At 39.0% G+C, this 21208-nt stretch overlaps 1 protein-coding gene across 9 annotated transcripts in view; it reads left to right on the forward strand.

Moving 5' to 3' along the window:
* Nucleotides 1-1283: 1283 nt before the first annotated feature.
* The window catches only part of LCOR (ligand dependent nuclear receptor corepressor), a 147089-nt gene continuing 127164 nt past the window's right edge, over nt 1284-21208 (forward strand). For 3 of the 9 annotated variants that reach the window (XM_064595094.1, XM_045878534.3, XM_064595102.1), the window contains exons 1-3: nt 1284-1439; nt 2453-2526; nt 2834-2898. In XM_064595094.1, the coding sequence (XP_064451164.1) occupies nt 2853-2898 (46 nt within the window). In that variant the 5' untranslated portion in view covers nt 1284-1439; nt 2453-2526; nt 2834-2852. Of the gene's footprint in view, nt 1440-1743; nt 2163-2452; nt 2527-2833; nt 2899-21208 lie in introns of those variants that run through there. The other 6 variants (XM_064595095.1, XM_064595096.1, XM_064595097.1 and 3 more) reach the window with 6 other exon arrangements.

Consider the following 21208-nt stretch of genomic DNA (forward strand, 5'->3'; position numbering starts at 1 on the left):
GGCCCACCCAGTCCATCTCTTGATGGATAGACAGGGCATTCCACAAGTGCCTGGTTGAGAGACAATGACCACTACTTTGAAAAGACAGAAATCAATACACCAATGGGATTCTTGCCTGCAAGTATTTAATGACGTTGTTTTACCCACTACAGTAATTAAAATTAAGTCTTCACATTTAAATTTGAATATTTAAAAGCAGTGCAGGAATGCACCGTCCTTAAACTTAAACCCCAAAGGTGAGGAAGAGGCCAGAACCCTAGGGTACTAAAGAAGGATCTATTTTCCATTTTTTTCTTTTGTATTCTGCCGCCGCCCCCCCCGCCCCCCGCTTTCTCCTTTCGTTCCATTTTCTCTTTCTCTCCCAAATAGCAGTCAGGTGATTAAGCTCAGAATAATGTTTAAATGGAACAGGTAGTGCCCTACGCAGGGTGATTTAATTACCCCAGGTTTTCACCTGAAAATCCCTTTCGTCATTGAAAATATTTCTCGAGTCTTTCCTGAAATATGGAATTATGCCATTTTCCAACACTCTGCTTTAAGTATTGTTAATTTAGCCTTCTTTTGAAATACCACTCTCACTTTAGCACAATTTTCTTAAACCTTTTTCTGCAGAGGAAGGGTTCCGTATATGCCACCTTGAGAATTTCGCCTATGATCAGCCTTGTTAGTAGAAACCTAGTTTTTCTACTTAAAACGCTTGATTCCATTTTTACCGGGTTTACGAACGTTGGCCAAGTCAGTCTTCCAATGACTTAATAAACTATATCCTCAGTTTTTAAAACTTTGGGGCTCAGTGCCTCCACGGGCATCCGGGCATTTATTAACTGTTTCTTAAACAGGCTCCCGAAAGGAGCAGTTCCGGCTGAGAAGTTCCGAGAAGCAGTTACCACGGAACTCGCAACAGTTGGTGTGGGGTGATAGGCAAGTTAGAAGTGACAAATGGGGCTAGTTTAAGAAACAAAAAGCCCCGGGAAGGGAGAGGAAGGGGCAGCGGTGGCCTTGGGGCACAGTGCGAAGTTGACGCAAGATCGGGGGTCGGGGCGAACTTCTGCCCCGCGAAGGCGCCTTCCCGGCAGCCAGAGCTGGCGGCGGCCGCGGCCGCGGCCAAGAAACACGGAGACCGCACTCGGGCGGCCTCGCCTCGCAGAACGCGCGGCCGGCGCACGCCCAGGCAGCCCCCAGGACCACGCCGGGGCCACCGCGAGGTGAGGCCAGCCCTGCCCCCGCACCGCCCCCGGCGGGAGGCGCGACGCCCAGGCCGCGGGTGCGTGCGCGGCCCCGGGCGACGCGGCTGGGCGTGCGCGGGGCCGCGGCGGAGGCAGGGCCGGGCGGGCGGCAGAAGATGGCGAGGGTGTGTAGGCGGCAGCAATGCTCCGTTGAGAGACGCGGCTTTCGGCAAGAACTGGACTCGTGGCGCCACAAGCTCATTCACTGTGTAGGTGAGACCCTCCCCCGGCCGCTTCCGGCCCTTGGGCCGCCCCGCCACCGGCTGCCCCGGACAAGGGAGGGAGCCGGGGCAGAGGCAATTGCTGCTCCGGCCCGCCCGCCCTCTTTGGCTCGGGCGTCCCCCTCCCCCCACCCCCCGGAGTGCGGGCGCGCGCGACCTCCGGGCGGGCTCTCCCCGGCTCGGGCCTGAGCACGCGCGTCGGCCCCTCCCCTCCGCGCGCCTTCCCCGGGGCGGGCTCTCGGGCGGGAGCGCGTGCCCCTTCCCTGCCCCGCTTACCCCCCCTCCCGGCCCGGTCGCCCGGCCGCCCGGCGCCGCCGCCGGCTTATTGTGGAGACTCGCCCCGCGGCGCTGCCACTTGACCGGGGGCGTCGCCTCCGGTTCCGCGGAGCCGGGCACGGGGGTGGGAGGCGTGCTCAGCCCCTTCCTCCGCTCTGCCCGGCGCCTTCCCCCATCCTGCGCTTCCCCTCCCCCACGCGCGGCGGCGCGCGCCCCAGTCCCCGCGTGCACGCGCGGCGGCGGGCGGGCGGGCGCCCGGCTCTCGGGCGTGTGCGAGGCGTGAGGTGGAGATGGGGGCGGAGGGAGCCGGAGCTGTCACAGGCCCCGGGTCCGCCTGACCGAGCCAAGTAGGGTGTCATGGCCGCGGGGGGCAGCGGCTGCACTTCCTCTGCGGGCGGCGGCGGCGGCGGCGGCCGGGGAGTTAATCCTCGACGCTCGGGTCGGTGTGTGTGTATTTGTGTTCGGTGTGTGCGCGGCGGGGAGGAAAGGGGGTGGAACTGGGTCCGACCGAGAAGCCGGAGCGGGGGTCGCTCTTGTCCCCTCCCCGGGTATTTGCCGGAGCCGTGGCCTCGCCGAGAGCCTCGCCCCCCCAACCCCCAGCCTCTCGGGCCTCGGGTGGTTTTTTCCCCCACGGGCAGGAGGGAGTGTGCACGGGGGCGCCCCAGGAGGGGCCGGGCGGCCGAGCTGCGCCTCTCACACTGTGTGTTTTGTCTGTTTTTCTCTCCCAAGGTCCCGTTTCCCTCTGTGCGGCGGCCGGCGGGACTATAAGGGCTTAACTCATATATTTAACCCCCCTCCAAAAAGTAAGTGGCCCGTGTGGTGTCTCCGCTCCGCCCGCCGCCCCCTAGCCCCAGTCCATCCTTGTGTCTGACTCTCCTGTCCTCCAGCATTGTTATTTCCCCATCTTTGCTTCGGTGCTGCTGCTGTGTGGGGAAATGCTTTCTCGTGCTCCTCCGTCCCCCAGACCCAGTCTTCGGGGAGGCGCAGAATTCCAGCCCTTTCTCCCCCTCTCCCCCCGTGGGGAATATTCTTGGGAACCAGGTCTTCCCCAGCAGAATCTAGGAGATTGTATCCGTACGCTTGGGCCCCTCATCCCCTCCTTCCCGACAGGGTTTCGTTGGAAGGAATTATGCAAATCCTGCTTTCTGGTGTCCATTCAGCGGCAATTTCATGCGGTGAGAAGTTCTCTTTGTTGTGCGAGGGGGAGAACAGACACTGATTTAATAGACATATCTGTTGGGGGGAAGGGTGGAGGGGGTGTGGAGAGGCTCAGTTTGGAAGAATTACAGCACTTGGTTAGCTCAGTGTCTTTGTGTTTGAGCTTTCTGGCTTGACAGGAGGGTATGCCCTTTACAATGTCCCACAAGAGATGTTTTCTGTAATAGATTAAAAAGCAAAACAGAAACTTTAAATAAGTGAAACATAAGGTAACCTTTACGTAGAGAATATAAGCCTTTGCATTTCTGCAGTGTTTCATTATGAAGATATATGTGAATTTTGTTAAGGATTTAGACTGTAACATCAAAATTAATTAAAACAGGCAACAATGCTTTAAGGTGTCTGATATCACTTTGGTTGTCCACAGGTTAAAGAACATTTTAAAAACATACCTGTGTAAGTAATAAAGGCACGAATCAATTTTTTGGTGTAAGTTGACTTGTGGATAAATTTTAAAATTTCCCTCCTGCCAATCCAAGCCCAGCTCTGCCCTCCAGAAAGCCTTTTGGCTATCAGTTATCATTTACTCTGTCTCTGTATTTTTTCAGATCTATCCTACATTTGCTAAAATGTTATATCAGATTAAGCTCTTTTTGAATTATTTGTAACCATCATATGAAAGAGTTTATGAAGGCATGCAGGTTTTGAGAAGTGTGAAATTAGTAAGTTTTCAGAATTATGAATATAAAAATCCTGAAATTATTTTGAAGAATTTTTAGTTCTTGTATTTGTTTCACTTTTTTCGAGATTGGTTTTTTTTGGTAGGGCTTTTTAGTTTTTAAAAGGTTTTGAAATTGACTATAACCCAGTAGCTTTCATAAGTTACTGTTACTTTAGATGGTTTTAATGAGTTGTTTATCTTATTCTAATTCTGTTTGCTTTGAATCCTTGCCTTCTGCCTCAGGCCCCCTTTTTATCAGTCATTGCTAGTATTAGTGGTTACTTATTGCTGCTTGACAAGGTTGTGGGTTTTTTTTTTATTTTTTCCTTTTCCCTTAATGACTAACAAAATTCTGTAAATAACTGAATTGAGTATCAAATTTTGATTCGTTTTTTTGAGGGGGGATTTTAATCTGGTCATCAGTTTCCTTAAAGCATACTTTTAACTCCAAATTTCCACTTTGAAGGTAGTAAAGTTCAGGAGATATTTAAAGTCCAGAGTGCAGAGCAGTAATTCATAGTTGATAGTCTCACAGCTAAAATCAATTGGGTTTCGTATTTTCTCTTTTGTTATATGTAATTTCTTTTAAGAGGAGAGTTCTAAGTAAATTAATAGTAGTGTTAACTTTCTATACTTAAAAAGGCTAGCAGTGATTGATTCTCATATAATGCAAAAGGCAACTATGTTGTCACTAGCAAACGTAGTAATTCCTCGTTTATTTTAATGAGATTGGTTCTGAACACTTAACCTTCTATTTCATTCTGTTGACTGATTATTTTAGTACTTTAGGGTCATTTGGTTTCTAAATGATACTTAATTTATAGCAGTCTTGGATTAAAAATGAATTCTCATTTATTTCCAAAATCTAATTCTCCTGTTTGGGGGGACTGTGTGGTGGGGTACATCAGGATTGTGGAGGTGTTTGTGTTTCCATTATTACGTTTAGTTGAATTGGAGTCAGTAGCAGTTTCAGACAGTGATTATGATCAAGATGGATATTTGGTACCTAGGTGATTATTGAGGTGGCCTCTGGGACTATGGCAGTCCATATTCCAGGAAGGTCGAAGTTCTCTCTGCTGCTTGGTGTGACGTAACCTATTGCTGGGCTGCTCCTCATCCTTGCTGTATTCTCAAAAAGCTCTTCCCAATGTAAGGAAAGGTGTGTGGATTTCAGTTTACTCAACTTGGTTGAAAAAGGAGAGCATAGTAAGTCTTTTTGACTTAGAGTTATTTCAAATTGCCCTGATTCCCTCAGATGTGCTTGTAGATGGAGCAATTCTAGGAAGCATCTGAATGACCTTTTTTTTTTTTTTTTTAAGATTTTATTTATTTATTTGAGAGAGAGCACATGAGAGGGGTTAGAGTCAGAGGGAGAAGCAGACTCCCTGCCGAGCAGGGAGCCCGATGCGGGACTCGATCCAGGTACTCCAGGATCGTGACCTGAGCTGAAGGCAGTCGCTTGGCTGAGCCACCCAGGTGCCCACCTTTTTTTTTTTTTTTTTTTAAATTTTAGCCTTATGGGCTATAGTGGATGGCCTGTAATTTCTTTCAGTGAGAATTAGATGTTCAGTGTCTGGAGACGTGCCATTTCTGAGCACCCACCTAATTATTTAGCTGCTTGTATTAGTGTTGTTTTTAGAAATGAAAGGCAGTTAGGTAAGTACTTCATTTAAATTTGAACCTGGCACTGTGGGCAGACGAAAGGGGAGGCTACCCTAACCTTAAGGAAATTTTAGTACTTAGAGAAGATATAGTGTATTCAAAAATAGAAGATATAGTGTATTCAATAATAGTACAAGGCAAAAGGTGCCATACCATGGTGCAAGCGAGTGCTAGGGGTATTTAGAAGTGAAAGAAATTTCTTGAAATGATGTAGGAAGGCTTCATGAAGAAGGTGGCAGATTTTTGCTTCATTTTGATGAATACGGAAGAGGCATTTCTGTCGTGAGAAACAAGCAAAAGTGGCAAAGGACAAGAATGGGTTGAAACTGTTTAAGTCTGTTTAAACTGCAAACCATGATTCATGTAGGGGATGTATAGATGATAGGTTTGCAAAGATAGGTTGTAGGATTTTCTAATGCAGGTTAAAAAGTGGGGTCTCTTTGTTAGCCACCTTGGGGTTTACAGTGCAGTTCTCTCCTTAGCTTAGGGGAGGAATGTTTCCTTTATTTGACAATTTCATTGCGGAACTCAACAATGACACATAATTGTTTTTTAAATCATCTTGACAGGAATGATGCTGTTACCCAAAACAGTGTCTCTTTTAAGTAAACTCATTGGAGGCTATACTATATTCCATTGCAGAAAACCTATTTTTGGAATGGCCTAAAATCAGTGGCATATGTATTCTTTGAACACCCTTAGTATTGACAAATTTTCATCCTTAGAGGTCACATTTGGTATTTGGAAACAGTTGAAAAGTATCTTTGTGGCAAATAAAAGTATGTGTTAAATAATGAGATTGGTTTTCATTATTTATTATTTTCATTATTTCCTGGTTTGCAAACTGGCTGTGAAGCTCAGCAGAGGGGTTTGATTTGTTTTGATATGCCTCAGAACTTCTCTCTTCTTACTTCCTTTATGTCTACCCATCTGCTGTATGGAATCTGGATATTCGGTAGATGTGAATAAACAAAGCTGTTGTTTTTGTAGTTTCAGGTTAAAAACTTATCGTCACTACCCTCCAAATTATCTACTCTATTTGCGAATATTTAAAAAATTCTTTTACTACTCCTTACAGTTGCACATTGTTTTGGGGATAATTCCAGTGTGAACTATTAGCTCATTTTATTGTCTCTTGTATGCAGGAAGTATCCCAAGTACAGTGGTCCTTACCCTGAATTTTTTCTTTTTTCAATTGAAATACAATTTACATACCATAAAATTCACCCTTTTAAAATACACAATTCAGTAATTTTAGTTTATTTGCTACATTGTTCAAACATCACTGTGTAATTCCAGAACACTTTCATTACCCGAAAAAGAAACCCCAAACCCATTAGCAGTCATTTCCCATTCCATCTGCGACGCAGCCATTGGCATCCCCAGTCTTTCTGTTTCTGTGGATTTGTCAATCTTGGGTATTTCATATAAATGTAATCATACAATATATGGTCTTTTGTGTCTGTCTTCTTAGCATGTTTTCAAGATTCATACATGTTGTAGCATTTAGTGTTTTCTGTGGCTAAATAATATTGCATTGTATAGGCATACTATGTTTTGTTTATCCATCAGTTGTTGGGCATTTGGACTGTTTCCCCTTTTTGCCTGTTGTGAATTATGTTGCTATGAACATTTGTTTCCACTTTTCTTGGGTATGTAGGTAAGAGTGAGATTGCTGGGTCACATGATAACTTTTTTAACTTTTTGAAGAACTGCCAAACTGTTTTCCAAAGCAGATGCAGTATTTTATATTCCCACCAGCAGTGTATGAAGATTCCATTTTCTCTACCCCCCTGCTAATAACACTTGTTATTGTCTGTTTTTGATTATAGTTATTTTAGTGGGTAGGTCTGAAGTGGTATCTCATTGTGGGTTTTTATTTGCATTTCCCTAATGACCCCGGTGATGTTGAGCATTCTTTCACATGTTTATTGGCCATTTGTGTATCTTCTTTGGAGAAATGTGTATTCAGATCCCTAACTCATTTTAAAATTGAGTTATTTGTCTTTTTATTGTTGAGATGTAAGAGTATATTCTGGTTACTAGACCCACATTAGTGTATGATTTGCAAATTTTTTTTATCATACTCTCAATTTAAAAATAATTACAGATCAGAAGGAAACTTAAATACTTTGTAAAGGGAATAATATATATAGTAGTGGATTGATAGGAGAGAACTAGAATAACTGGAAAGGCTTGCTTTAATATCTTTTATATGAATTATTAAAATTGTGGTTTTTAAAAATACTGTATTTATTTTAGAGCACAGGCAGTGGGGGAGCAGAGGGAGAGGGAGAGAATCTCAAGCAGACTCTGTGATGCGCACAGAGCCCCCTGAGGGGTTTGATCTCACGACCCTGAGATCATGACCTGAGCCTAAAACCAAGAGTTGGAAACTTAACTGACTGAGCCACCCAGGTGCCCTGTGTTTTTTTTTTTTTTTTTAAGTAATCTCTCCACCTGTCATAGGGCTTGAACTCATGACCCCAGGACCAAGAGTTGCATGCTCTACTGACTAAGTCAGCCAGGGACCCCAAAATTGTTGGGTTATTTGATGGAGTTGTGTCACAACACAGATATACTTTGCTATCCAAATCTTCGAAATTCCTGCCTTTCTATACCATATATCAAATTCAGATAATGTGGTAAACCACATTATTTAAATCTGTTCTATGCTTGAGTTTTGAATAGTAAATAACAAAAGTTTGGGTACAGAGGGAGATCTTTATTTAGATATTTTGTCTGAATCTTTTCTAAGTTTGAGTGGTGAGAGAAATCTATACAATAGGCAGTAATTTTGAAATTTAAGATTGTATTTTTTGGTTGCATTTTATGAAACTCAGATATTTGATAGTTTATATTTACTTACAAGTTATTATATGATCTTATTTATGGTTCTAAACTATACTGTTTTAAAAGACTTCTGAATTTTGTGAGTAGTGAGTTTCTCCGATTTTTGAATTGGTTAGATTTGGTGTCACAAAGTGTCAGGTGTAATGATGTCTTAAGGATGAAATTGAGAATCTTAGGAGGTAGGTGGGAGAATTAGTCTAAGAATCCTTTACTTAATGGATTGTGAGGGGTATATTAGGAAGGCTGTATAGTTGACACCTTATAATGATTTATTGTCTTGTTTTTTTTCCTTTTGTTCCACATGTTTATTTTTTGTTAGAAATATGGATTCTTTTGATTTATCACATAATCAGTTTTCTGAATGTTATGTAGTCCAAGGAAGTTACATGTGTAAAGCCAGTTTTTGTTGAGTGACCGAATGATAATGAAGTTCTTATCATCCAGTTTTGGGTAATGTGTATTTTTGAATTGTAAGAGCAGGGTAAGTCAAAGGGAATGGCTACAAGAAAAAAGAATGTATGTAACAGTAATTTATAGACTTATATTTGAAGTTTTGATATTTGGAAACAAGAAATTAATATGTTTGAGATGTTTTCTACTAAGGAGAAAAAAATTTACTCAATTGTATTTTTCAGTTGTATTCAAAACTATTAACAATTGTACTTTACCATTTGAAGTAAGGAAGTATTTCTTATAACTTCTAAATCATTAGAAGTTAGTCCATCACAGTTTTTTTTACAAAGTTTGAACTGGATCATGTAGAAACAAAGTTGTCTCACAAGATTTTTAGTAAGTGTAATAAGGTAGGGGAATAAACAAATTCTCCAAAACTTGACATATAGAAAGCTCTAGATAAATCTATATTAATGGTGTCACCATCTTACACCTACATAGCACATTTTATACTTAAAAAAAAAAAACAAAACCCTTTTACATACACTATTTTATTACCTTTATTTAGGAATGTAGGAAGAAAAGATGGGTATTAAAAAATAATTGGTTAGTTGGGAAACATTGAGTAATAACTCTTAACTGAAGCAATCAGGGGATTTCCCTTACCATAAATGCTTCCTCTTATCCACAGAAATAATTGTGTGATGTTTTAATGTTTGAAATATTTACCTAACTTACAGTAAAAGGTAAAAGTAAAACACAGAATTGAACTCTTCCAGAAGCAGATTTTTTATTTAACTTGCTGCAATCGCTGTATGAAATTACGTAGACGTTTTCCACTTCTGTGAAGTATGCTAACACATCAAGACTTACGTTTAGGTTAGAAGATGTTAACACCAATATTATTTCCCATGAGAGCTGCTATTATTGGAAAACTGTTGTATGATGAGCATTTTTATTCTCATTAGTAATACTAGATAGTCTGTGACCATTATTTGATTCACTGTTTGCTTGCTTTTCATAAAATCTGAGTCATTTTATCATCATCATTAATAAATGATTATTGTGTATGTTTCTCTTACTAGTTGGCTTTTTAGAGGTTTGTTTCCAGAGAGTAAAGGCCTGTTCTCCCTCTCCTAAACTTATAATGTGAAGGGAAGAAAAACTAATTTTAAGAGGATCTGTAGGATGTATTTTGCTTGGTGAAAGAAAATCCCACATGTGAAAATGTGAAATATATATATATTTTATACAACAGAATTCACATCTATTTAACATAAGCATGTATGTTTAGAATTATTGGTTTAGGGGTGCCTGGCTGGCTGAGTTGGAGGAGCATGTGACTCTTGATCTTGGACTCATGAATTTGAGCCCCACGTTGGGTGTAGAGATTATTTAAATAAATAAACAAACAAATAAATATTGGTTTATACAAATTTCAAAAATGTGTACAATGTATGTAGAAGAGAGAATTGTTGACTTTGTTAAACTGAGACATGTTTATGTTCAGTTTGATGTGCGCTTGTTTTTCACGTTTTTTTATTATCTCCGCTGTATGGGAATTTGTAGGCTTCCTCCTGAACACTTTCCTTCCTCACAATCAATGTAGGCATATTTTCTAGGTCCTTTGTAGGCCTTTGTCTCTATACTTCTATTGTTCTTTTTCTGTCTTTCAGATTCATGATTTATCAAAGGTAGAAAGGATGCTAGAACTTGTTTACTTCTTCAACCATATTAATTAAAGAGAAAGGAATTTTTAAAAAAATCTTTCATTTTGGAAAATTTCAAACATAGACGAAAACAAAGAATAAAACCATGAAAACCCTAGCTATCTCAGCTAATGGCCAGTATTTTATTCCCACTGGATTATTTTGATGCAAATCCCAGGCATCATATCTACTATTGAATCTTTCTTGGCAGCCTTTTGTATAGTATGGTCTCCCTCTTTCCACCTCCCATCCCCATCGTAAATTTAAAGAAATAAAATATCTAAATATGGAGAAGACAAGTTTTTGTTGTTTTACTAATTCTTTAAAAAGCTAACAGATATTGAGCTTTTCCTGTGTGCCAGACAAGATCCCTTTGATGTTACTGTTAAACAGGTGGAGAAACAGATTTGGAAAGATTAAGGACTTCATTCATGATCACTGAGTAAAGAGTGGTAGACCCAGGACTGGAATTCAAAAGCCTGTGCTCTTTAAACATTCAAGCACATATGCCCTCCTTTTAGACTTTTCTATTTGGTTCTACCAAGTTGCCCCTTTTTTCTTTGTTTACAACTTCTAATTGCTTATTTGATTTATATTACATTAAAGAATTCTGGTTTTTCTGCCCATAATCTTACTGGTAACATAATTACTCTTTCAGTTCTCTGTCCTGGAATGCCTTGCCCCTTTCTCTAGCATTATCATCCTGTTTGGCTTTCCTCATTCTTCTTGGTTTTTTAGTTTTGTTGGTGGTATTCAGAGCTAAGTAGGTTTCTTAGCTGAATGGTTCCACTGGCTTAGTTTTTCTTCGTATGTTGCTAGACTGGCCTTTCTTCACCATTGGCTGAGATTTGAGCATAGGCGGACAAAGAGGAAAGGCAGCAAAGGCTATCCAAGTGATACTGATGCTGAGCCTTAAGCTCTATGAGCCTTCCATGTGGACTGGCCTAGTTCAAGGCACTTTGAAGTTTGTAATAAAAGCCTTCTCGTAACAGTGTGTAGCTGCCTGGCCTTTTCTTCTATTCATAACCTTCCCAGAGAACTCAAGGGTTGGGGGCGAGGGTGGAGGGGCAAACAGGGTAAAGCAGATTGGGGTCAGGATTTAGGATTCCTTGACTTTAGCCAAATGCCTTCTCAGTTTTTTTTTTTTTTTTCTTTTCTCTCTAAAGACTCTATTCATTTATTTGACAGAGAGAGACACAAGCAGGGAGAGTGGGAGAGGGAGAAGCAGGCCTCCCGCGGACCAGGGAGCCCGATGCGGGGCTCGATCCCAGGACCCTGAGATCATGACCTGAGCCAAAGGCAGATGCCCAACGACTGAGCCACCCAGGCGCCCGCCTTCTCAGTTTTAACCTTCTGTGACTTAGATTTGGTGCAGTTGGTAATATTTTTAAATGTGTGCTAAAAAGGGAAGTTGTTGAATTGTGTGTAATTACTGAGAAAGGGAAGGGGTGATTTGGCAAATTTTAAAAATAATACAGTTTTGGGGGCACCTGGCTGGCTCAGTTGGAAGTGCATGCGACTCTTGATCTTAGGGTTGTAAGTTTGAGCCCCACGTTGGGTATAGAGATTACTTAAAAATAAAATCTTTAAAGAAAATATGCTGTTTGGTAATTCAAACATCACTGATCTTAGATAAAATGCTTCAGTAATATAAGAAGATGTTGTGACAAAAGTAATGGGGACAAATTCCCATCAAAATAAAATGGGAAGTTCCTTGCCTTTGCTAATAAGTACAAAAAATGAGAGGAACATAAATGTTTGTGACTCTGTCCCCGTGTTGAAATGAGGCTTTTTTAATTGAATGATTAATGATATAAATACTAATCTCATCACAAGTGTTAGGTTATGTGAGTTTTCATTCAGCTAGTAAGGAAGTGGAAAAAGTTTAATTTGTATAAATGAGAATTGATTAGCTTGTCCTGATCACAGTACAGTGATATTTTAATTATGTGTAGGCATTAAGCAGTCCATAAATCATTGGGAATTGCTGTTTAAAAAAACCTTTAAGCTGGTTATTTTTCTGTGAGCGTTTAATACAACTGATACATCTGTTAAAATGATTTGTTTAATATATCACCTATGTTCAATGGCCAGTGTACTAAAATTTTACTTACTATTTACCTATTGGTTAAGTTACCTATGGCAATAATATTTTTATGATACTGTGTTAGCTACTTTAGATTGGTTTCTGTTCTAGAAAGAGAATAAGTCAGGATAAAGATAAATAATATGGGTTAATTTCCAACAGTTTTTTTAAGAGGTACTAGAATTTTTGCTTTATTGACATTTTTAAAAGAACAAGTATGATTGAAGTGATAAAGCTATTTTCCATGTGAGACTTGTACAACTAATTTTTGTGTGTTTATTACTATATATAGCTCCTTGTGTTTATTAAAATAAATTTGGCATGTTAAAATAAATAGACATATGCAGAGAGTCAGAAATCCACATGTATATCTGCTGAAAACAGTTTCAAGACCCACTGCTATGGCTACCAACATATAATCTTATCTAAAAGATAACATTCCTTTTGGCCCCTTTCGCCTTAGGCAAAGAACTTCTGTTTAATCTTAAATAACATATACTGTATCAAAGATTAGTACATTTTATTGGTGCAAGGCAAGAGTACATTCATAAATGGGCAAAAGACAGAGAAGAGAAACTAGAATTTTCCGTATTAGGTGAGAAGACTAGGTAGGAGTTGTCAGGAGCTATAAAACTGTGGGACTTAATTTTTCTAGGAAACAGTAGGCCACATAGTTTACAGTCCAACCTCGAATGAGTTGTGTTGGTCAAGACTGTTAAACTACCAAGAAGATTAAATTATCCACATATTTCCATCTTTTAAAAGCAAGAATGGGGCACCTGGGTGGCTCAGTTGGTTAAGCGTCTGCCTTCGGCTCAGGTCATGATCCCAGGATCCTGGGATTGAGTCCAACATCAGGCTCCCTGCTCAGCGGGGAGTCTGCTTCTCCCTCTGCCCCACCCCCCCACTCGTGTTCTCTCTCTCTTGCTCTCTCAGATAAGTAAATCCTTTTTTAAAAAAGGCAAGAAAATGTATATTAACGGAGAAGAGTTATTCTAACATAGCCACACTGATTAAAAAAAAAATAAACTGATGTGGCAAAGACAGAACCAGAGATGTTGATGACCCAGACATTTTTTACCCTTCTCTTTTCTCCTTTTCTAAGGATTTAAATTTTACTTTGGAAAAAGTGGAAAGTTTGCTCTTTTTAAATGATTAAAAAATGTTTATTATCTCCCAGACATTAAAAAAATTATTTCTTAAAACTATAAAGATGGTAAGGTAAGAATACCTTTAGTAATTATTGTACCTAAGTCACCCAATCCATATTTTGTCAGATACTGTTTAACAAGTAATCCAGATAAGATCAACTGGTTTGAGGAATATGAATATCCACTGGCAGGTAAAAAAGGTAAAGAATAAGCGCTGTATTAAGAAACCGAAAGGAAGGATCCTTTGTCAAATCATGTTGCTATCAGCATCTGGTTTTTGTGCCTCAAGAACAGAAGTATAAGCAATAATAGTAATGATAACTGTTGCTATTATATTTGACTGGAGTATGAAATAAGTAGCACACTTTAAAACGATGCTTAAAGGATGCTTGCTCTCAGATGGCATATATACAGGATCTTCAGATGTTTGGTCCAATAATGCAGCCTAGGATTCTGCCAAGAATGTTCTTTTAGGAATGAGTAAATTGCTTTTTCATGGTACAGTTTTCATTCATCTTTCTTCTCTATTCTATACAGCTCCATTTTTTCTTTGTGTTTCTTTTTCTTTCTTTTTGTGTGTGTAAAATAAATTGATATATGTTTGTAAATGCATCAAATTAAGTATACTGAATTAACTTTTTTTTTTTACTGGTTATCAGGGAGATTTAGGTTCCTTTATTTTCTTTTTTTAAATTTTATTTTATTATGTTATGTTAATCACCATATATTACATCATTAGTTTTTGATGTAGTGTTCCATGATTCATTGTTTGCGTATAACACCCAGTGCTCCATTCAATACATGCCCTCTTTAATACCCATCACCAGGCTAACCCATTCCCCCCACCCTCGAATTAACTTATAAAATAAATGTATGCATATGCAGGTCCTCCTCTCTTATCTGAAAGTAGAGCATTTCTGTGAAACCTTCTGTAAGCTGAAATGGCGTAGAGCAAAGAAGCAATTAGCAACTATTTATATGGAAAAATTTTGCGCATTCCCAGACCCAAGAAATAAGCTCTCCTGGGTTTTTCTGATACCCGGGGATGCATCTTGTTAATTGATGCAAGAAAAAAAATTGAGGTAAAGTACAGATGCTCACAGACACAGTTCAAAGTTAGGGTGGCTTGATGCTGAGTGTAGTTCAAGGGAAGGAGCCTGATGGTGCCACTCTAGCTGCTCAGGGTGCACACTGCCTCTGTAACAGCTTGCTGTGAAACAAATGCTGACCACTGTTTCAGTTTTTGCCATTTTTTTTTTTTTAAAGATTTTATTTATTTATTCACAAGAGACAGAGACAGAGAGAGAGAGAAGCAGAGGGAGAAACAGGCTCCCAAGGAGCAGGGAGCCCGATGCGGGACTCGATCCCAGGACCCTGGGATCACGACCTGAGCCGAAGGCAGACGCTTAACCATCTGAGCCACCCAGGTGCCCCAGTTTTTGCCATTTTTTATAAAAGTGAGATGGTGTAATGCAAACTTTTGAAAAGTGGGGGATACCTGGATTTTAGTCTAGGGGGAAACCAATATCTTCAGAAGCCCGTGGAGATAGGAAAGACTTTAGAAGTGGAAATAATGGTGATCATACTTAAGAGAATGACATTAATTAGACAGTTCAGTAGTGAAACATACATATTCAGTGAAGTCTTTTTAGTGAATGTTTTTTGCTCTATTTGCATCACTGTTTATATTAAATCTGTAAAACAATTTTGATACAATGCAAATAGTTTTGTCTCTTCTGGCTTTTGTCCATTTATGAATTTTAAAAAAGTTAAAAGTTGCAACCTTTCTTGAAGTTAACCATTGAGTCTTCCTTTTCTTTTTAAAGCACCAAGTTACGTGAAGAACATTTGTACTTCCAGAGAAAATACATAATGTACAAAAATAATTTTAGATGAATTTGTATGCTTTTCAATTATTAACCATGGGTTGCTAACCCTTTAAAGATTGTATCTTGATAGGATGGAAGAGGTTGTTAAATGTATTTTGCATTCACAAGTTTTAATTCCTTTCATCATTTCTCCAGTTGTTCATCACATTCTAAGGCCCATTCTGGAAGCACTTGCATATAACAACAACAAAATGTGACTTTGGATCAAGCAGACCTGGGTACAAATTTTATCTTCACACTTTACCACCTATGGGAATGTAGAGAGAACTAATTTTAGTTCATTGTTATATTAAATAGTATTAATAGTAAATACCGTGTAGGAGGGTTGTGAGAATTGACTAAGAAACAAAGACCTTTATCTTTGCTTAATAAATAATAGATCGCTTGAAAGAAATCCGTTGAAGCTGATTGACGGAATTTGCTTTTTAGATATAATCTTAAAATTATAACATAGTTTTGTCTAAATATTTTTGTAATAACGATGATTCTTCTCTCTGGAATTTAAATTGCATTGTGTTTGGTCTTTTCAAAACTTTTATATATTTACAGCTTATCTGTGTAATGGTTTGGGTGATGGCAATTTACACATCATTATCACATTTATTGCTACAATCTATAGGATAGGGTGGCAAAAATACTTGTTTGTATGCTTTTTGCCAACAGAACTACCACATACTTTTTCTTAGAAAAAATAGTCCCATCTTAGGCAGTGGTGTAGAGTGGGAAAAATCCTGGGGGAGGAGCACTAGGTTCTAGTATAGCTATGACTATAGCTGTGTGGTTTTGAGTAAACATACTTCATCTCTGCGTCTTGGTTTTCTTATCTGTAAAATAAGGTCTTGGAGAGCCTTCTAAATACAATATTTTGAGAAAAATTATTGTGTTGATTTGCATTGTTGAATAGACCCATGCATTTCAGGAGAGAAAAGTTGACATGATATTAGGAAATATTGTATATATTGGGGCATGAGAACTAAACTAGTGTACTCAAAGATGGTTGCCTTATAAAATGTTCATGAGAATAAAGGCTATTTATTCATCTTTAAGGACAAAGCAGGACACATAAAGAATGGGCAGTAGCTCCCCAAGCTCATGTAAAAATATGTAATTTTTCTCACTAAGAATATGTAGCTATATACTCAACGAGGTGGGAGAAAGTTTGCCTCATTTAGCTAATGATAACTGAATCTGTATATTTCATATAATGTAAATGTGGTTTCTCTTTTTTTCCTAATACTGTTTTCCATGGTGGCTGCACCAGTTTACATTCCCACCAGCAGTGCACAGGAGTTCCCTTTTCTCCACATCCTTGCAAACTCTTATTTCTAGTTGATAATAGCCATTCCCACAGGTGTGAGGTGATAGCTCATTGTGGTTTTCATTTGCATTTCCCTGATGATTAATGATGTAGAACATCTTTTCATGTATCTGTTAGCCATCTATATATCTTTTTTTTCTTTTTTAAAGATTTTATTTATTTATTCATGAGAGACAGAGAGAGACAGAGGCAGAGGGAGAAGCAGGCTCCCCGTGGAGCAGGGAGCCCGATGCGGGACTCGATCCCAGGACCCTGGGATCATGACCTGAGCCGAAGGCAGACGCTTAACCGACTGAGCCACCCAGGCATCCCCATCTATGTATCTTCTTTGGAAAAATGTCTGTCTAGATCTTCTGCCTATTTTCTAATTGGATTATTTGGGGGGATTTTTTGCTTTTGATTTGTGAATTCTTTATATATTTTTGATATTAGCCCATTTTCAGACACATCATTTGCAAATATTTTCTCCCATTCAGGTGCCTTTTCACTTTGTTGATGGTTTCCTTTGCTGTGCAGAGGATTTTTAGTTTGATGTAGTCCAACTTGTTTATTTTTGCTTTTGTTGTTTTTGCTGTTGGTGTCAGATTAAAAAAAAAAAATCATTACCAAGACCGATGCCAAAGAGCTTATTGCCTTTGTTTACTTCTAGGAGTTTTGTGGTTCAGATCTTATGTTCAGATCTTTAATCCATTTTGAGTTAATTTTTGTGTATGGTGTAGGATAGTGTCAAATTTCATTTTTTTGCATGTGGCTGTCCAGTTTTTCTAATACTGTTTATTGAAGAGACTGTCCTCTCCCCATTGTATATTCTAAACTCCTTTGTCATAAATTGACCATATATGCGTGGGTTTATTTCTGGGCTCTGTTCTGTTCCTTTGATCTGTGTGTCTGTTTTTATGCCAATACAATACTGTCTTAATCACTAATAGTTTGTAGTATAGTTCGAAATCAAGGAGCATGATGTCTCCAGGTGTATTCTTCTTTCTCAAGATTGGTTTGGCTCCTCAGGGTCTTTTATAGCTCCATACAAATTTTAGGATTATTCTGTTTTTGTGAAATATGCCATTGGAATTTTGGTAAGGATTGCATTGGATCTGTATATTGACTTGGGTAGTGTGGACATTTTAACAATAGTAACTTTTCCAGTCAGGAGCATGGACTATCTTTCTATTTATTTGTGTCTTGCTTCAGTTTCTTTCATCAGTGTCTTGTTTTCAGTGTGCAGATATTTCATCCTCTTGGTTAAGTTTATATCTAAGCATTTTATTCTTTTTGGTGCAGTTGGAAGTGGGATTTTTTCATTTTTTTTTGGTAGTTTATTTTTTGTGTATATAAATGCAACAGATTTTTGTGTATTTGTATCTTGCAACCTTACAGAATTCATTTATTCTAATACTGTTTTGATGGAATCTTCAGAATTCTCTTTATGTAATACTGTGTTATCTGCAAATAGTGATAGTTTTATTTCTTCCTTTCCAATTTGCCCTTTCTTTCTTTTTCTTGCTTAATTGTTCTGACTAGGATTTCTAATACTATGTTGAATAAAAGTGGTAACAGTGGGTGGTCATCTTTGTCTTGTTCCTGATCTTAGAGAAAAAGCTTTCAGCTTTTCACCATTGAGTATGAAATTAGTAGGTGGCTTGTCATATATGGCTTTTATTATGGTGAGGCATGTTATTGAGAGTTCTTATCATAAATGGATGTTGACTTTTGTCGAGTGCCTTCCTTGCATCTGTAGAGATGATATGATTTTTATCCTTCATTTTGTTACTGTAGTGTGTCACATTGACTGATTTTATAGCTGTTGAGCCATCCTTGCAAACCTGAAGTAAGTCACACTTGATCATGGTGAATAATACTTTCAACGTATTATTGCTTTGGGTTTCTTAATATTTTGTTGAGGATTTTTGTATGTCTTGTGTGTCAGGGTGTTAGCTTGTAGTTTTCTTTTCTTGTGGTATCTTGCTTGGTTTTGATTATTAGGGTAGTGCTGGTCTCCTAAAATGAGTTTAGAAGAGTTTCCTCCTTTTCTGTCTTTTGGGAGGAGTTTGAGAAGGATTGGTGTTAATTCTTTTTTGCGTGTTTGGTAGAATTCACCAGTGAAACTCTGTGGTCTTGGACTTTGTTCATTGGGAGGTTATTGATTACTGATTCAGTCTCCTTACTAGTAATCAGTCTGTTCATATTTTTTATTTCATCATGATTCAGTTTTGGTAGGTATATGTTTGTAGAAATTTATCAATTTCTTCTAGGTCGTCCAGTTGGCATATAATTGTTCATAGCGGTCTCTTATGATCCTTTGTGTTTCTGTGGTATCAGTTATAACATCTCTTTCTTTTCTCTCTTTCTGATTTTGAGTCCTCTCTTTCTTGATGAGTGTAGCTACAGGTTTGTCAATTTTGTTTATCTTTTCAAGGTACCAGCTTTTCATTTCATTGATTTCTTTTTTTCCTCTGGTGTCTTTTTAGTCTCGATTTCATTAATTTCTGCTCTAATCTTTATTAATTCCTTCCTTCTACTAACTCTGGGCTTTGTTCTTTATCTTCTTTATGAGCCGTACAGTAGGTTGTTTGATACTTTTGTTTCTTGAGGTAGGCATTTGTCACTATGAACTTCTCTCTTAGAATTTCTTTTACTGCATTCCATAAATTTTGGTTTCTTACATTTTCATTTTCTCTTTGTCAAGGTATTTTTTATCTTTTTTTTTTTTTTTTAAGATTTTATTTATTTGAGAGAGAATGAGAGACAGCATGAGAAGGAGGAAGGTCAGAGGGAGAAGCAGACTCCTTGCCGAGCAGGGAGCCCGATGCGGGACTCGATCCCGGGACTCCAGGATCATGACCTGAGCCAAAGGCAGTCGCTTAACCAACTGAGCCACCCAGGCGCCCTTTTTATTTTTTTTTTTAAAGATTGTATTTATGTCAAGCTATTTTTTAAATTTCTCTCTTTTTTTTTTTCTTTTTACAGATTTTATTTATTTATTTGAGAGGGAGAGAGAATGACAGAGTGCCCACGTGAGCACACAAGCAGGGAGAGGGGCAGAGGGAAAGGAGAAGCAGACTCCCTACTGATCAGGGAGACAAACGTGGGGCTCGATTCCAGGACTCTGGAATCATGACCTGAGCCGAAAGCAGATGCTTAACCAACTGAGCCACCCAGGCGCCCCAATTTCTCTTTTGATTTCTTTTGACCCATTTGTTGTTCAGTAGCATGTGGTTTTATTTCCACGTATTTGTGAGTTTTCCAGCTTTGTGTAGTTTCTGGTATCATACCATGTGGTTGGAAATGACGCTTGATACGATTTCAGTCCTCTTAAATTTATTAATAATTGTTTTGTGGTTTATCTTGGGAAATGATCTGTCACGTACTCTATCTTGGATCTATATGCACTTGAAAATAATGTATGTTTTGTTGTTCTTGGATGGCATGTTCTCTAAATATCTGTTAAGCCTATCTGGTCTGATGTTTGCTTTAAGACCAGTGTTTCTTACTGATTTTGTGTGTATGATCTATCCATTGATGTAAGTAGGTTATTAAAGTCCCCTGTCATTATTGTATTGCTGTTTATTTTTGATTTAGGTGTGTTAGTATTTGCTTTATATATTTAGGTGCTCCTATGTTGAGTGCATAAATTTTTTAAAAATATTTATTTATTTGACAGAGAGAAGCACAGTGAGAGAGGGAACACAAGCAGGGGGAGTGGGAGAGGGAGAAGCAGGCTTCCCGCCAAGCAGGGAGCCTGATGTGGGGCTCGATCCCAGGACCCTGGGATCATGTGAGCCACCCAGGTGCCCTAAGATTTTTATTTATTTTAGAGAGAGGGTATGGGCACGAGTTGGGGGAGGGGTAGAGGGAGAGGGATAGAATCTCAAGCACATTCTGTGCTGAGTGGGGAGCTGAATCTCAGGACCCTGAGATCATGACCTTAGCTGAAAGCAGAGTGGGACACTAAACTGAGCCACCCAGATGGCCTGAGTGCATAAATATTCAAAATGTTTTATCTTCCTGTTGGATTGACCCTTTTATCATTCTGTAACATTCTGCTTTGTTTCTTACCACAGCCTTTGTTTTTAAGTGTTTTGTCTGATGTAAGTATAGCTACTCCACTTTCTTTTGGTTTCCATTTGCAAAGAATATCTTGTTCCATCTTTCAATGTGTGTCTGAAGTGAGTCTTTTGTACAAAGTATAGAGATGGGTCTTTTTTTTTTCTTCCATTCAGCCACTCTTTGTCTTTTGATTGGAGAATTTAGCCCATTTACATTTAAAGCAACTACCAGTAGGTATGTGCTTGTTGCCATTTTGTTAATCATTTTCTGGCTATTTTTGTAGTTCCTCTCTGTTCCTTTTTTCTTCTCTTGCTCTCTTATGAGTTCATGTCTGTCTTTAGTGATATGTTTATATTCTTTTCTCTTTATATTTTGTGTATTTACTATAAATTTTTGCTTTGTGGTTACCATGAAGCTTATATATAAACCTATTTTAAATTGATAGCATAAGTTTGATCTCATTTTAAAGCTCAACGTTATTATTCCTCTCCAACATTT

This window comes from Mirounga angustirostris, unplaced genomic scaffold, assembly GCF_029215605.1.
Source record: "Mirounga angustirostris isolate CCGP_5_RB_7025 unplaced genomic scaffold, mMirAng1.0.hap1 SCAF_6, whole genome shotgun sequence".
NCBI classification, from domain to species: Eukaryota; Metazoa; Chordata; class Mammalia; order Carnivora; family Phocidae; genus Mirounga; species Mirounga angustirostris.